Source organism: Propithecus coquereli, unplaced genomic scaffold (assembly GCF_000956105.1).
Source record: "Propithecus coquereli isolate 6110/MARCELLA unplaced genomic scaffold, Pcoq_1.0 Scaffold28, whole genome shotgun sequence".
Lineage (NCBI taxonomy): Eukaryota > Metazoa > Chordata > Mammalia > Primates > Indriidae > Propithecus > Propithecus coquereli.
The window spans coordinates 9,472,520-9,489,900 of record NW_012148396.1 but is presented as its reverse complement, the minus strand read 5'-3'; the positions used below and the strand labels follow the sequence as shown (position 1 = coordinate 9,489,900).

Genomic DNA, 17,381 nt, shown 5'->3' with positions numbered 1-17,381 from the left:
AAAGGAATGGCAGCATCACTGGCAGATGCACAGAGGCCCCACAGGAGAGTTTTGAGGGGGACACGGTTTCCATATGTACTTTAAAAGTATTTTCCCTACGGGTTATATTCATGTTGTTGGCACATCTTGAGTGTGTTTCAGTTTGCTCGTGTGGCCCCTAATAATTTCCCATATAGCAGGGAGCAGGTTTGGAAGTTTTTGACAAGGCCAAGTCCCAGGCAGGCTGGAGCCAAGCCATGCCACCAGTTGTCCATTCAGACCTTTGACTCCAACTTGGGGTTGTTGGGTGTTTTGGGTTTTGGTGGGGGGGGGCGGGGGATTGGTTTTAGGTTTTTAGTTATTTAGTTTATATTGTAATGTTTTGTTTCTTAACTTTATCATCCAAATCTGGCCTTTGGGAGAATGTTTGGTCAAGACTATAGCTTAGCTCGGAGTGGCTGCAGACACAAATTTCTTAAATTTTTTTCCTACTGCATCTCAGTATTATACCCAAGTGAAGATAGAAGGCATTACAGGAACACAAACTGTTTCAGTTGATCTGTGAGACTGCCAGTTCAAGCTAGCAACACCTTTAGAGTAAATGGGGGCAAAGGGTGTATAAAGTCTTCAAAGGACGTTTAAAAGGTTGTGTGTGACCTTGGGTAAGTTACTTAGCTTCTCTGGTAAGAGCAGGATCACAAATACTGCTCACATTCTACTTTTCAGGATTAAATAAAATAATTTATCTCAAATGCTTTAAGTTGTACATGGCTCTTGGTGAGCACATACACTGTTAGCTATTTTAGTAGTAAATAGTAGTGGCAACAAAAGCTTCCTCTGAAGATCCAGTAGAAACCCAGAGAAGAGTACGGAGAAGTTATCAGTTAAGCATCTTAAAATAATCTGGTTATTTAAATTTAATTTTAAGGTAAGCAGCAATAGAACTATGTAAGATTGTGAGCTTTTGAGTCAGACAGATTTGAGTTTGAATCCTGGCTTCACTGTTTACTGTCCTTGAGGTACATCTTTAAGCCTCCATAGCTGCTTTTCTAAACTAAGGATGATAGTAGTACCTACTTTCTATGGTTCTTGTGAGATTTAAATGAGATATTGCATATGGCCTACTTTAGTACATAGAAAGTGTTTTAAAAGAGCTATTATTATCCAGATATCAAAAGACCACATCTTTTTGACATTTTATTGGATGTATTACAGAAAAATAGATTTTAAAGTATTAATCTGTGAGGCCAAGGCAGGAGGATTGCTTGAGGCCAGGAGTTCAAGACCAGCCTGGGCAACATAGCAAGACCCAGTCTTCACGAAAATTTTTTCAAAGTTAAACAGCATGGTGGCAGGCACCTTGTAGTCTCGGCAACTTGGGAGTATCACTGGAGCCCAGCCTCAGTGACAGTGAGACCCTGTCTCTTAATTAATTAATTATTAATCTGTGACAAAATTTTTTTAACCTTTTTTGATTCTTCATTTATTCTACAACATGAACTCTAGGTTTGATTAATAACGTGGGATCGCTTGTACTTCTTTATGTGTTTTTTTAAAGTGGTTTTGTATTTGCTTCCAAAATTCCTTTCAAGGGTGGTGTCTGAATTCCTCTTTAGTCATCATACCAGCATTTTCCTTCTCACTGCATCCTATTTGGTCTAAGAAATTATCTGGAACAATAATCTGTTTTTCAGTTGTACCAATATACATCTTAAAATGTTCACAGCATCTGAACTTTAAGGGTTTTTTACGTTTTGTTTTGGTCCTCAGCCTTGCCAGTACTAAAAAATAAATAGCAAGTCTAAATTTAATAGGAATTTAATGAAAACTTTAAATTGTTTCTACTAAAAATTATGTCTTAACTGGTTTTTATCTAACAATAATTCTTATACCCTCATTGGTTCTTACCCACACATAGATATTCAGAGCTTTACATGTGCATCTCTATCATGGTTATATCTCTAAAATTTGGTTTTGTGTGAAGGAAGTTAATCTTTCGTAAGATTTAAACTTGCATTTCATAAATATTAGTCTCTCGTATTTCCATGGCTCTATAGATCATTGTCACGTAGTCATTGTCACCTTTTTTGAATTTCACAGCTCCTCTGAAGGATGAGTATTCTCGCCTTTTTCACTTAAGGAACCTGAGGCTTAGAAAAATCATGTGACTTGCCCTGGATTATACAGTTAACAAGGAACAGAACTAAGGTCTTAGTCCCCTTCCTTCTCCCTCCAAGGCCAATGTATGTTCTTGTCTCTTTACCACAGTGTCCCCCTCATTGCGGAAGGGGGCACTGACTCCCCACATCCCTCAGGTACTTTTCCATGCTCTGTTCACTTCCGTCTCACTTGTCTTACTTGTAAAGACAGACCTGATTAGATGAAATTTACATTTTAACTGTCATCTGTATATTGACTGTTTATAATCTGAACCCCATCCTCAGAACCCACAGTACAGTGAAATCCTCAAACTTACCCATTTACTAATATAATTCCTTTCTGTCAATTCTGCTTCTGTTACCATTTCCTTCTCCCCACAGTTTTTCTCTAGTTTTTCTTAATTCCTTTGCATTGGGTTTTGTCTCCAAGGTTAGTATCCCTTAAAACATAAAGGAAGAGTGGAGCAGGTATGAATGTCTTCCTCTTCCTCTTCTGGAAGGTGACATACCTGTGGCTCTAGATGATTCCTCTACTTCAGCTTACAGAGAGGGTGGGGAAATGAGATTGGGTGAAGAGATGGAGGAAACAAAGGTAGAAATCTTGGCTCCATGTTGGTAACTAAATTGAGTGTACCTAAAGTCTACATAGGAGAGAGAAGCAAAAGTCCTCTTTGGTCAGTTTATTAGTTCTTGACTAAGAAGCTTTGGCACTTTGGAACCAACAGCTTATCTTCTACATCACTTTCTCTCTCTCTCAACTCCCTTCCCAAACTTGCATTTTAGCAATACATTTTACATTATATTTTTAATGCTTCCTCTGGGGATTACAATACACATCTTTAACTTTTCACAGTCTACTTAATTAGTTGCACTTCATGTAAAATGTAGAAACTTACAACCATGAATGTCCATTTACCACCACCTTGGTTCATTGTGCTGTAGTTCTCGTATGTATTACATTCACGTATGTTACTAACCCCACAAAATAAGACAATTTCTGTCTTAAATACCTCCCCACCACCAAAAAAAAAGCTGGGACTACAGGCACACACCACCACACCCAGCTAATTTTTCAATTTTTTTTTTTTAGAGACAGGGTCTCACTGTGATGCCCAGGCTGGTCTCAAACTCCTGGCTTCCGAAAGTTCTGGGATTATAGGTGTCAGCCACCACAACCAGCCTTAAATACCATTTTAAAGAATGTAAAGAAAGACTTTTATATTTTTAACTTCATACAATGCTCCATTCTTCCTGAAGATCTTATTTCTATTTGGTTTCCCTTTAGTCTAATGAACTTCTTTAGCATTTCTTTTGGTACAGGTCTGTTGGTGGTGGATTCCATTAGTTTTATTTTATCTAAAACTGAATTGTATTTAGTTTTGCTGAATGTAGAATTCTGGGTTGACAGCATTGTTATTTTTTCCCTTTCAGCATTTTAAAGGTGTTCTTCCACTGTCTTCTGCCCTGTTCTGTTTAATGAGAAGTCACTGGCCATTCACATCATTGTTTCTCTGCATGTCAACTGTTGTTTTTCTCTGACAGTGTCCCTTATTTTCTCTTTATCTTTGGTATTCAACAGTTTAAGTAGAATGTGCTTGAGTGTGGTTTTCTTTGTATTAATTGTGCTTAGGATTTGCTGAGCCTCCTTCATCTATAAGCATCTTTTACCAAATTTGGAAAAATTTTGGCCATTATTTCCTCAGATATATTTTTGCTTTTCTTCTTCTTCTGAGATTCCAGTTGTATGTATATTAAACCTTTTGATAGTGTCCTTCATGTCTAGTCCCAGAGGCTGCCTTTGTTCTTGTTGTTCCTCCTCTTCCTCTTCCCATCTTCTATTTTCTCTGTGTCCTTCAGATTAGATCTTTTTTATCGATTTATCTTCAAGCTCCCTCTTTCTTCTGTAATTTCCATCCTACTAATCATTCCACCCATGGAGATTTTATTTCAGATATTACATTTTTCAGTTACAGAATCTCTATTTGATTCCTTTTTGTATTGTTTTTCTGCTGAAATTCCCCATCATTTCATTCATTGTGAACAAATTTTCTTTTATGTCCTTGAATGAATATAATAGCTTCTTTTAAATTCTTGCATGCTAATTTCAACATTTCAGTAATGTTTGGAGTCATCTTTTTCCTCTTGAGAATAGATCACATTTTCATGTTTATTTGTATATCAAGAAATTTTGGATTATATCCTGGACATTGTGACTAATAGATTACAGAAACTCTAGATTCAGTTATATTCCTCTCAAGAATGTTAAGTTGTTTGTTTTAGCTAGCAAGCAATTAATTTGGCTGATCTCAAATTGCAAACTCTCCCAACTGTGGGCAGCAGCTCAAATCTCTGTCCAATTCTTTTAGCCTTAGATGTGCTACTTGGAGTCCTCGTTGTGTATTCATGATTCCAAGGTCAGCCAGAGATTTGGGCAGAATTTATATTCAGGATTTGAGGCACTCCCTCTCTGGCTCTGTTCTTTTTTTTTTTTTTTGAGACAGAGTCTCACTCTGTTGCCCGGAGTAGAGTGCTGTGGCGTCAGCCTAGCTCACAGCAACCTCAAACTCCTGGGTTCAAGCAATCCTACTGCCTCAGCCTCCCGAGTAGCTGGGACTACAGACATGTGCCACCATGCCCGGCTTATTTTTTCTATATAGATTTTTAGTTGTCTGGCTAATTTCTTTCTATTTTTTAGTAGAGATGGGGTCTCGCTCTTGCTCAGGCTGGTCTCAAACTCCTGACCTTGTGCGATCCACCCGCCTCGGCTTCCCGGAGTGCTAGGATTACAGGCGTTAGCCACCGCGCCTGGCCTCTGGCTCTGTTCTTTCTAGGATTTGCCCCCTCACTTTCACCAGCTGTGGTTGCTGCAAACTCTCTTCTCTGGTTCTTCAAGCCAATAACACTGGGGCCTGCCTTCTAGCTAATGGTCACTGAAAAGTGGGGACCTACCCAGTGCCATTTTCTCCTCCTCATGACAACTTCCTCCAGAATCTAGCTGCTTTTGGTTGTTCCCCTGTGTTATCACACAGTCATTTCTTATAACCAGAATTTATACTTCCTATCTGTAAGTGGGTTAGTCAAATAAGAGCCACTCACACATGCCGGAAATAGGAAGAGGGCACCATTTATTTTAAAGCAAGATTTTAATAGAAACCACTTCTTAAAAATAATTTTGAGATGAGTATAGCACAACCACCAAACAAAAGGCTTTATTTCCTGCAGTGTGAGATACTTAATAAGTGAAGAGAGAAATGTGGTTTCATTGTATTCAGTCCACTGCGCCTGTTTATAAGACAAAAAGAGCAGAAACATAAAAAGTAAAGTTACAATTACGGTCTTTAGCCACTAGATCAGCCACTTCCAGATATGCCATTCCCAGCTCCATCTCAAGCCAGCAGACTTTGTTTTCTGCAAAGACAGCAGGGGTTTTTTTGTTGTTGTTGTTAAAAGGTCAATTCCATTCCTTTGTGGTGAGGCAATGTTGGGTAATTATGAGAGATCATGTTTCAAAACTGGTATTCCCATGAACTTGCCAAAACAAGCCAGTTCCCTCAAGTTTTTTTCCTTCAAATTTTTTTGCTGCTCTTTCTCTGGGTATTTTCCAGGTTAACCTAAATAACTACAAACCCAGCCTGATTTTATGTCCAAAGCAAATCTTATCTGTAATCCCTTTGTTTAGTGATCAAAGTCCAATCTTTTAAAAAAAGATTTTTTCCCCATATTAAATAAAGCAAAAAGTATGTATTTAAAAGAAGAAATGTTTTGTATTTTCAAAGAGAAGAGTTAGTTTAGTAGTACAGTCACTATTATGAAAAATGCTACAGAAATGAAATAGATAACTCATTTATTTCCTAGTAGTATAATAAGGCATATAAAAATACAGAACTAACGTTTACTTAAAAGTTTTACTAAATGTTTTTCATATACTTTATTTTTCCATTCTAACAATAGAAAAGGCAGACTGTGGTTCTCATTTATGAATGAGGAAACAGGTTGAAGTAGGCACGATCTCCTGTGGTTACATAACTCAACAGAGATGTGGCTTACATCTGTTGCCCTTCTGGGACAGATTGAGTGACTTGAACACTCAGGATCAATTGGCCTTCTCTACTCCTGAAACTTGTCTTCATTAGAGATCTGTTCTTGTGTCTTAGCTCAGACTGGAAACCAGGAACCTAATAGACCACTTTGTTGCTAGCCATCAAAATACCTTAAAAGTGAAATTACAGTTTGTTGCTCCAGAAGGGAAATGTAATAAGACCTCCCCATGCTAGCTTATAGAGATTGTGAGACCAAGTTTCACAGAGAGTATTGCAGGCCAAAAGAAGAAAATCAGAGCAACTCTCACAAGTTCTTATGTCCTTTTACTGTGAACTGATGACTTTGATGACTTTTTCATTTAAAGTGAGGGAATTAAAAAATAAAGTCAAACTAACATTAAATAATGTACCCCATTCCCTTCTTCAGGATTCTCTTCCTAGATGGGACCCATGGATAAACAAAGGTGTAATTATCAGTTGTGCTAATGTTTGTTAAATGACAAATTGCTGCTTTTATTGTTTCATTTATTTGTAAGTTTTAGACTTGGAAACCACCATCTAGGAAAAAGCATAAGAGCTCATTCATTGCCAGTTCACATTAGGCAGCTAAAGCCTTTCAAATGGAATGTATTGCTACTAAAAATATTTGTAGTTTGGGAAAATATGCTTCAATTTGACCTCCGTGACACTCTGCACATTCTGGTTTGTTGCTCTGGGTTCTTCAGCAGCTGTAAAGAGAAATGCTCAGTGATGTCTCCCTGTGCCCTCTTACTCCATCTATGGACTAGTCTTCCCATTGTAAAAACAGACTTTTTTTTTTATGAGTTATTTATATTCTTGGTTACTTTGAGCAACAAATTATGGTATGAAGCATTTTGACTTGCTATTTTTGGTATGAGAATGAAGTACTGAGATTGAAGGAATTCTCATCCTAGTTGTCATTATGTTCTTTGAGGAACAAGACTGGCATGTTTGATGAACGAAATATTAAAGTGTCTGTAATATGCAAATGCTGTCTAGCTGACAAGAGAAACTGGATCCATGTCTGACAACTGTATGAACCTTACAACCTAAATCCCACAACATGGCAGAACATGATTAAGGGCTGAAATTAAGAATTCACATGGTAAATTCAGTGGGTCAGAGAACAGAGGAAGTGAATGTTGGTGGAAAAATCAGAGCATGTGGAGCCTGAGAGGGTCTCCTTATGGCAAGGGACTTCTCATGACCTGTTTGGAGATTCTGGGGAGAATAGTAACCTTAAGATCAGGGTGTCCTATTTCACAAAACAACACATGTGAAATAAAATTGTCTGATGGGACCTATTTAAAACAAAGTCCTGCCTAGCCTTCTCATAGCTTGCCTGTATTTTAATTATTTGAAGAAATAGAAGAAAGGATAATTTTTTTCTCCTTGATTTTTATGGACTTTTTACTTGTTTAAACCCAAAAATTTTAGGAAATTCTGATTCAAGTTCTATTGTTTATTTTAAGAATCAGGTGATTGAGATCAGGGTGCTGAAAAGCTACTAACCAGGGATGTGCTCCTCTCTTAGGCCATTTAGTAAGCCTTCCTTGCCCCCAGTCCGTGGCTGGGCTCCTGCTCCCCCTGGCCATCTCGAAGAAAGCAGCTATGGTCCTTGCCAATTTGGCCAGTTGAGGGAACAGGAAGCTTGATGATGTTCTCTTCTTCACTAGTCAGTGGATTTACTCTCCTGATGGGGCCTCACTGACCCATTCACCTGTCATTTTTTAATGCATGTCATAAGTCTAGGTCTGTGCTAATTCTGGATGTGTGAAAATGGGACTTCAAGTAACAACTCTTCATCTAGTAGGAGCAAAAGTCAAGCAGATTATTTATAATGCCTTTTGACAAGAGTTATCCCAGCCCTTTGGGAGGCCAAGATAGGAGGATTGCTAGAGTCTAGGAGTTCAAGACCAGCCTGGGCAACATTGTGAGACACTGTCTCTACCAAAAATAAAAAGCCAGCATTGGTGCGCACCTGTAATCCTAGATACTCGGGAGGCCAAGGCAGGAGGATCACTTGAGCTCAGGAGTTCAAGGTTATACTGAGCTGTCATGGTGCCACTGCACTCCAGCCTGGGTGACAGAGCAAGACTCTGTCTCAAAAAAAAAAAAAAAAAAAAAGGCGAATTAGGCTCTAGTTGCTTTGGGAGTGTAATGTAACTCAGGCTAAAGGGAGGAGGGAGCTTCAGGGAAGATATTCTGGAGGAACTACTATTTGACACTTGAGATATAGGTAAGAGTTGGCCAAATAAAGGAGAGAAAGCACATGAGAGGCAGTGGAGAGAATGGTGGGTTTGAAGAACATACCTGGGCATGGAGGAAGAAGGGTGACAGACGAGGAGGAAGGGAAACGAAGGAATATGAGTCACTTTACTTGTAAAGACAATGGTAGTTACTTCACATGTGTGTACATGCATCAACTCTAAAAATACACATATTTTTACTCGGTGAGCAGCTTTTTGAGGTATGGATTTATTGGTGTTTTGTAGCCTAAAATGTTAAGGTATACCTTCCAGTGTTCCCACTGGTAAGTGATAGGGACTCGGTGAAGCTATATCTCCTATTGCCTACAGTTGTAACTTCTTTATATTTTTCAAGTCCAAAGGCATTGTGTGTCAATGATGATGTTTTAGTAGGCATATTCTTTTTTTTTTTTTGAGACAGAGTCTTGCTCTGTTGCCCAGGCTAGAGTGCCGTGGCATCAGCCTATCTCACAACAACCTCAAACTCCTGGGCTCAAGCGATCCTTCTGCCTCAGCCTCCCAAGTAACTGGGACTACAGGCATGTGCCACCATGCCCGGCTAATTTATATATATATATATTTTTTTAAGTGTCCAGATCATTCCTTTCTATTTTTTAGTAGAGATAGGATCTTGCTCTTGCTCCGGCTGGTCTCGAACTCCTGACCTTGAGCGATCCCCCTGCCTCGGCCTCCCAGAGTGCTAGGATTACAGGCGTGAGCCACTGCGCTCGGCCCAATAGGCATATTCTTGATCTATTGTTTTGATTGATGGACAGTCATAATTGTATCACTAATAGTGCAGTGAGTGATTGGATGGATTTGTGAAAAGACATGGTTGCTCTTTAGTACCTCAAACTCTAATTGGATCTTAACTCATTTCAAATACTTGCAGCCCCTTGTGAGAATGGTAGCCATTAGCTACATGGGATATTATTTGATGGGGAATTTGTAGTAGTTCTTTCCACTTTTAAAAGCTTCTTGGATTTCAGAGCTCTTCACATAGATTGCCTAATTTTCCTTTTGATTGTCACGATAACCCTTCAACCCTAACTACCATTATTAGGGAGGCACCCCATTTTGTGGGTGAAGCTTAGAGGAATAGAGTTGTCCATGCTCATATAACCTGTCTGTGGCAGAACTTAAACCCAAACTCAGTGTGACTCAAACCCCAAGCTTCTTACACTGTGCCTTGCTGTATTCTCATTCAATTTATTCATCACTGATGAACCTGAATTTTCTTAGCTAACTTACATGTCTAATGGGGTCATGGTAATATGTGTATTTTATCTACATACTGCAATGTTTGTTCACTTAGCAAATATTTAAATGTAAACTGTGCCAGGTACTGTTCCATTTGAAGTATAACACAAGTTTTTATAAAGTCATAAATTTAAATACATAAAATGGAAACATAAGCGTATTTGTTTCCATGTGAGAAATGAACAGAAGACGTTGCTGTGCTTCCGTCCTGTAGCACTTGTGCACTCAGACTGTGTGTGTAGCCGAAGCCTGCCTGGGCTCTTCTTCCCTAACCTCCCCCAGTGCCTGGGACAGTGCCCATGGCTGGTCCTGCAGCCAAAATGCCCCAGGCTGAGCTCTTCTCTCCTGCTTAGTCACAACACTAATGTCCTGTTTCAGGGTTTGAGGCTTTCTTTTCTCTTGGACAAAGCACCTCAAGGACCTTTATCACCTATTTCTTGCACAGAGCAGAAAGTTAGCAGCTAAATGAGCAGCCCCTGAGAAAATGCCCTGTTAGGAATACCTGGTGATGATAACTAAGGCTTATAGCAGATGCTTTCACAGCTATGATCTCCTTTAATCGCTCAGCAGTCTGAGGGGAGAGCTATTCTGATTAGAGGAGTAGGGCAGAGAGCCACCCGCCTGCTGGAGTCTGCCCAGCAGCAGCAGGGCCCTCTCTGTACCCCCAGGCTCCTTCCCTAGACACAGCCCTAGACTTCCACCTTCACGGCTCACCTGGCTCACGTAGGCCTGGCACACAGGGCCAGATTCCCAACAGTGCTAGCACCAAGCAGGCATCTTGCCAGTCTTTGGAGGCTGCTGCAAAAGTCTTAAATACTGCTAAAAGTTTTGAAGTGTTTGTTTGCTCAGCCACAATCATCTGACTGGAGCAAGATGGAAACCAAAGTCATATTTTGGGGAGAGGGTAGGATCTTCTGACTAAAAGCTTTTATGTAAAGTGCTAATGTGATCATTTCTTTGAGGAAGACATTCCCTTTCCTTTGGGGGAGGAAAAAAAAGCCCTAACATCTGTAGTGATGGTTCGCTGACTCGGGTCAGTTATGAAATGAATTTTGTCTCTTTTCCTGATTCAAAAGGTGGCTCTGTGAGTTGGGTTGTGTGAGAAACAGCACACTCTAGCCTCCAGCCAAGGAGGAATGTCTTTTTAAACAGTTGAGCAAATTCCCAGATTAGAAAAGAGTCTGGTGTAGCTGATGTCACTCTTTCCTGAGTAATTCTGGGTGGTTATTTACTGCATGCGATCTACCAGGAGGCCAGAAACTTTGAATGAGCTTCATTATTAGAACTGTAGCATTGCAGGCATATAGGAAAGAGCTGTTTGCCACAGTTAGTATGAAGGTTTCAAAGACCTGCCGCCCACTGAGCCCTAGGGAATCCTTGTAGAACGGGAAGCTAGCGCAGTTTCGCTTTAGCTGCATCCTGAGGGATTTATGTGATGGCAAACAGCCGAGGTGAAGAAGCCGCCTAGCAGTTACTGAGGCTGCAGCATTATGTGGGACTTCAGATAGCTTCTGAGTGGTCAAGCAGTGGTAAGTAGCAGCGTTACTAACTGCGGGGTTTCCAGTTTAAAGCAAATGGTATTTTCAGAAGCACATGTAAAGACTGTTGCATTTTTCCTTTTTTTTTTTTTCTGATCAGAGAAAGCACTGGTTAAACTGAAAGTTAGGAAATCGTATTGAGCAATCGAGGGAGATTATTGGCCAGATTGCTAATTGGTCACGTAATGTGCTGGTGTGATCACATTATGTGGGAGCCTGTGTTCAGGCAAAGGTTCCATCCTCAGACATGTATGTGCTTCATAAAGTACTGCTTGGGATTTGTAAGGGTAATTCTATTCTACTCACAATAAACTTTGGCATACAAAGGTTTCATCGTGGCTCATCCTTCATTTTCTCCAACTTCTCTTTTTCTCACTAGCTGTCTTTTTCTCACCTATGGCTATGCTTTAAATGGACTTGCCCATTCAGATCAAGGCTGTTCTAAAAGTCATTTTTTGAAGACGTAGAAATCTGATCCTTCTTTCCCCCTGTGCATAGGATCCTTTCTTTATTGTTATTGTCTACTGTTAGCCAGCTGGTGTTCCTTAGATAAGTCAGGGTGGGGTCTGGTGGCTAACTCTGGTTGTCAGCTCCCCTTAAAACCATGTGTTGTCTCTCTAGCACGATCCTGGAGGAAGAGAAGGCTCAGCAAGAAGAGCGGATGAGGATGGAGTCCCGAAGACAGGCCACAGTGTCCTGGGACTCCGGAGGGTCTGATGAAGCACCACCTAAGGTAGCTGTGTGCCCGCCCCAACTTTGTGGTTATGCTGCTAACTCGAGATTGTTGGTGTAGGCAGCTGTTTTCTATGAGAAGAAACTCCAACATCAGGTTATTCAAGAGTAATAGTTACAACCCCAGCGAATGGTTTCTTGTTTGCTCCTCCTCTGCATATGAGTCTCATGTACACTCGTGTTCCAAATTTGCATGTCAAGTAAAGGCTGTTTTAAGCCATGAGCAAGCAATTGGATCAGATGTCATCTTAAAATGCTCTTCCTTTTCTTCTTCATTTCCCCTCCACATCGTGAGACTAAATGGGCTGCCTACTTGGGGGCGGTTGTTTTTTGTTGGTTGTCAGAAATCTCCCTAATCAAACCTGGATTAAAACATCAAACTACACCACAGACACTTTACATTTTGCTTTATTTAAAAATGAACCTATTTCTACTTGACCATATTCCTTTTGTTTTGTTTTGTTGAGAACTTCGTATACATTTTTTTGCCTTTTTCTTGTTCTGGCTGGTGGCTGGGTTGTCTGTGTGAGGAAAAAAAACACATTACACATTACATTGCCTTTCGTTGCCTTAGTAAGATCTGCTGGCAGCATCCTCAGGCCTTGCTTGTCTACTCACGTTTAGCTCCTTTACTGGTGCCTTCTCAATTGTGCATGAATAATAGATTTTAATGTAACAGATACTGATACAGTCTCAAATTCCACATTGCAACTCACCTTTAAGAAACTACCTCATTGAGTAGTTGAGTTTTAGAGTAGTATCCAAAAACAATATCCTCAGCTGTGCCCAAAAAATTATTAAAATACCCTTCCCTTTTCCAATTGCATGGCTGTGTGAGGCTAGATTTTCTTTAGCTACTGCAGGAAAACAGTACATCACAACAAACTGCAGAAGCAGATAGGAGAACTTGCTACCTCCTATTAAGCCTGACATTAAAAGAGATTTACATAAATGTAAAAGGTGCCCTTCTGTTGGTTTTTGTTTGTTTTTTTGGAAAAAATAGGTATTTTTCTTAAATATGCTAGGTGTGTTAATATTTCTAAGTGAATTTATACATATGTTTAAGTGTTTTAATTTCTAATAATATAAATATTGGCAGATATATTCCAAATAAACAAAAGCTCTTGGAGTCCTCAGTAATTTTTAAAAGTGTAAAGCTGTCCTGAAAATGAAGTGTTTGAGAGTAGCTGCCTCAGAACAGCTTTGAAACAATGTTCTTTGAGGCCGAGTGCAGTAGTCATGTCTGTAATCCTAGTACTTTGGGAGGCCGAGGCAGGAGGATCACTTGAGGCCAGGAGTTCAAGATGGGCCTGAGCAACATAGCAAAACCCCCATCTCTACAAAAAATAGAAAAAATTAGCCAGGAATGGTGGTGTGTGTCTGTAGCCTCAGCTACTCCAGAGGCTGAGGCAGGAGGATCACTTGAGCCCAGGAGTTTGAGGTTACACCACTTCCCTCACGCCTGGGCAACAAAGCGAGACCCTTCTCAAAAAAAAAAAAAACCAGTGTTCTTCAATCCTAATTAAACCCAGCCCTTCATTTATATAAAAATTTTAATGTCTCACTTACTAATCCTGAAATAAAAACATAGGTGATAAAATGACTTACTACTTTCAAAATATCCCAGTGTAAGGATATTTGTGTTAGGACACCTCCATACAGGAGAAGTAAAAGGAAAGTAATTTTTGGTAACATTATGCATGTATGCATAAAACACTAAGGTCTGAGTGCACTGGGAGATGTGATAATGTAGCCCAGTGCTTGCACCTGTTTGTGGACTCACCATGAATACCACAGCTACAGATGCAGGCCCCACAGCCACAACTGATAATGTATCTGATTGGTCTTGGTGATGTGATTTGCTAAAATGGTGAGAAATATCTTGGTAAAGTTTAAACGAAATAAGATTGTCTATCAGTATACGCAGTAGTTGCTATTCTAGAAAGTTCAGCATTGGATAAACTATGCAAAATATCATTTGTGTTAATCCGTGAAACAGTTTATTCTGTGTTTGGGTGACAGAATTGTTGTTGCTGTTGTTCTACCTGTATAAAGTAGGGAGAGACATTAGAAAGTCCTGTGTGATGTGGAACAAGTCCTTTTGTTTAGGCCTGTCCTTTCATTGCCAAAAATCTCACCTGCCTGGCATCTACCCTAATGCCAACTGTTGCAAGCATATGAAGCACCCTCACAAATACACTCATCCCTCAACATTTGTGAGGGAATGATACCCAAATCCCCACATGCTTATCATTGGATATGTATGGTGCAAATACCTTCTTCCACTCTGGGATGTTTTTCACTTTTTTTTTTTTCTTCTTAGAGACAGGGTCTCACTCTTGCCCAGCCTAGAGTGCAGTGGCACCAGCGTAGCTCACTGCATCCTCGGACTCCTGTACTCAAGCGATCCTCTTGCCTTAGCCTCCCGAGTAGCTGGGACTACAGGTGCCCACCACCATGCCCAGCTAATTTTTCTTATTTTTTACAAAGAAAGAGTCTAGCTGTGTTGCCCAGGCTGGTCTTAAACTCCTGGCCTCAAGCAATTCTCCCACTTCGGTCTCCCGAAGTGCTGGGATCACAGGTGTAAGCCACATGCCCAGCCACTCAGATCCCTTCTATAAAATGGCATATTTACATATATCCTATGTATATCCTCCCATATACTTTAAAATATCTCTAGATTACTTATAATACCTAATACAATGTAAATGCTACGTGAATACTTGTTATACTGTATCTTTTTATTTGTAGTGTTAATTGTTTTTTTCTGTAAGGTTTCAATCCACTGTTAGTCGAATCCCCAGATGTGGAACCCTTGGATAAGGAGGGCTGACTGTATATCAGCTTCTTCCTTTTTATCTTTCCTTACTCTGAAGCATTTCAGTAAAGATTCCCTCTGTTCCACATTTTGCTTTATTAAAATCCAGGTTTCTGTCTAGGAGGAGGTGTGTTGACACTCCTAATTCATATAGTACTTAGTCGCAGGTGACACTTTTGGATACTTATATGAAAGCCATTCTCAAAGACCTTGATGTTTACTAGCTTATTTAATCTTCATGACAGCTCTAGGAGATAGCTACTGTTATTGTCCCCTTTTTGTCTCTGACCGTAGGGAGGCACAGAGAGGTGAAGCACCGTAACCACAAACACTGGCAGTCTGGCATAGAGCCTGCCCACCCTCAGGACCAACATTTGTAGAGAACAAAAGCAGAGCTGTTTTACCAACGCGTTTGCATTCACCATGTCTGGTGGTTGGCAAAATTTGATTTTGTGGTGTCCTTTGTGCAATTATTTTGTCTATCATAAAACATTTTCTTTTTACCTGTTTTATCATTTGCTACCTTTTAAGTATTTGAATAACTGTAAGATATTTTATACAGCTTTTTGTCATTTTCTGATCTTTTTCTTTTATATGTTCCTTTTTATTTGGCGAGTCAAAAGTGCACTTCTCATGGAATAGCATCATGGCAAAGCAGATTTTGGAGTCAGGCAGTTCTGCCATGACCAGCTGTATTTAAATTGCCTGATTTCTCTGAGCCTCTGTAAAATGGGGGCAGTAATATTGCTTCGTAGCATTGTTGTCAAAATTATCAAATTGTATGTTGAGTATGTAGTTTGTTGTACACAGGATGAATAAATGGCAATCGTTTTTATTTTTGCCCGTGTTATTTACGCTTCCAAATGTGAGCCGGGGATGTAACTGCACAGCTGTCAGTTCTATTCAGTGCCCTAATTATTGGCTTTGGATCTTTTCACTCTTGGGTTCCAAGAGCACTTGCTCCAGGAAACCATTCCCATGCAACCATTATTAAGGCTTACATATTAACACTTAACCTTTAAAACAGCTGTTGCCATTTAAATGTCAGAGTACAAGGTAGTCAGACTCTTTTTTTAACCTTGTTAAACTAAGCACAACCACTTTTTCAAATTAAACCTTTAAAAAATATAGGTCTGAAGGGTAGTCCCTTGGGCTTCATGGAATACACTTTGGAAATTGCTGCCCCAGTGCACAGTAGAGAAAAGCCTAGAACACCCCCTTTCCTGTTTTGGGGGTCTTTGAGGAATTCATGCTCATATTTAGTTTAGAGTACTGGAACACTGTTGAAATGTGACAGAGCTAAGGAGTAAGGAAGGATTTCCCACCCTTAGGAATTTAATGGCTCATAATAGCAGGGCTAGAACAAGTACAGGGGCACCTGCAGCTTACATCAGGATTTGAAAAAGACCCATGGAGGAGAGCAGAGGACTTGTGTTTATGTTACACTGGCGAAATCAGGCGCCGCCGCTCTGTGAAAGAAGTAACGTTTGGAAGACTGAAGGGGTATGAAGTGTTCTGCAGCTTGAGGGAGGAGACATTCCATGCAGAGGGGACAGTATAAGCAAAGCTGTGGGGAAATGAGACTAATTTTAGAGACCTAATATACTCTGGACCTAACTAGAGCAGAGCATGTGTTTGTCCAGGACCATGGGAAAGAGACACAGGCACTGAGGAGTGTGCTTTACTCCCCTCTGCCTGCTGGGACTTAAATCCATTTCCTTTTATTGTGGTCTTAATTTGGCTGGAGAAAAATTGGTTTCTACCTTGTTAAAACCCTCAAGTTTTAGAAGCCGTTTTATCAACTTTTCTTTTAGCCTTCTAGTTCAGACTAAGTGATTCTTTTGCTGTGAACTTTGAATTCATTTATCCCACAAACAAAATGAGAATTTTAGAGCTGTAAGTGACTTTAGAGCTCTTCCACCTCGACCCCCATTTCGTGGGTGAGGAAATAGAAGCCAGTTGGTATAATCACAGGACCATGACTGCACAATTAGGAAGTAGCAGAGCAGAACAAATGCCCACTCTCCAGATCCCAGCTCGCTAGACAAGAGGGCACTCAAGTCCCTCAGGCCCAGCGTGTTTAGCATCCCTTTTTGTTATTGATGATAGTTTAATAGCTTTACTGAAGTACAACTCGCATACACATTTAAAGTGTGCAGTTCGGCCAGGTGTGGTGGCTCACACCTGTAATCCTAGCACTCTGGGAGGCTGAGGCGGGAGGATCACTCAAGGTCAGCAGTTCAAGACCAGCCTGCGCAAGAGTGAGACCCCCGTCTCTACTAAAAAATAAAAAGAAATCAGCTGGTCAACTAAAAATATATAGAAAAAATTAGCCGGGCATGGTGGCGTATGCCTGTAGTCCCAGCTTCCCAGGAGGCTGAGGCAGGAGGATCGCTTGAGCCCAGGAGTTTGAGGTTGCTGTGAGCTAGGCTGACACCACAACACTCTAGCCCAGGCAACAGAGCAAGACTCTGTCTCAAAATAAATAAATAAATAAAGTGCGCAATTTGTTTTTAGTATATTCAGAGTTGTCTACCCATCACTGCAATCAATTTTAGAACATTTTTATCACCTCAAAATGAAAC

At 40.2% G+C, this 17,381-nt stretch overlaps 1 protein-coding gene across 1 annotated transcript in view; it reads left to right on the top strand.

The window, feature by feature from the left end:
* Nucleotides 1–17,381, top strand: part of PTK2 (protein tyrosine kinase 2) — a 235,961-nt gene that overhangs the window by 175,901 nt on the left and 42,679 nt on the right. The window contains exon 21 of the mRNA XM_012648123.1: nucleotides 11,868–11,979. Coding sequence (XP_012503577.1) covers nucleotides 11,868–11,979 — 112 coding nt within the window. The remainder of the gene's footprint in view (nucleotides 1–11,867; nucleotides 11,980–17,381) is intronic.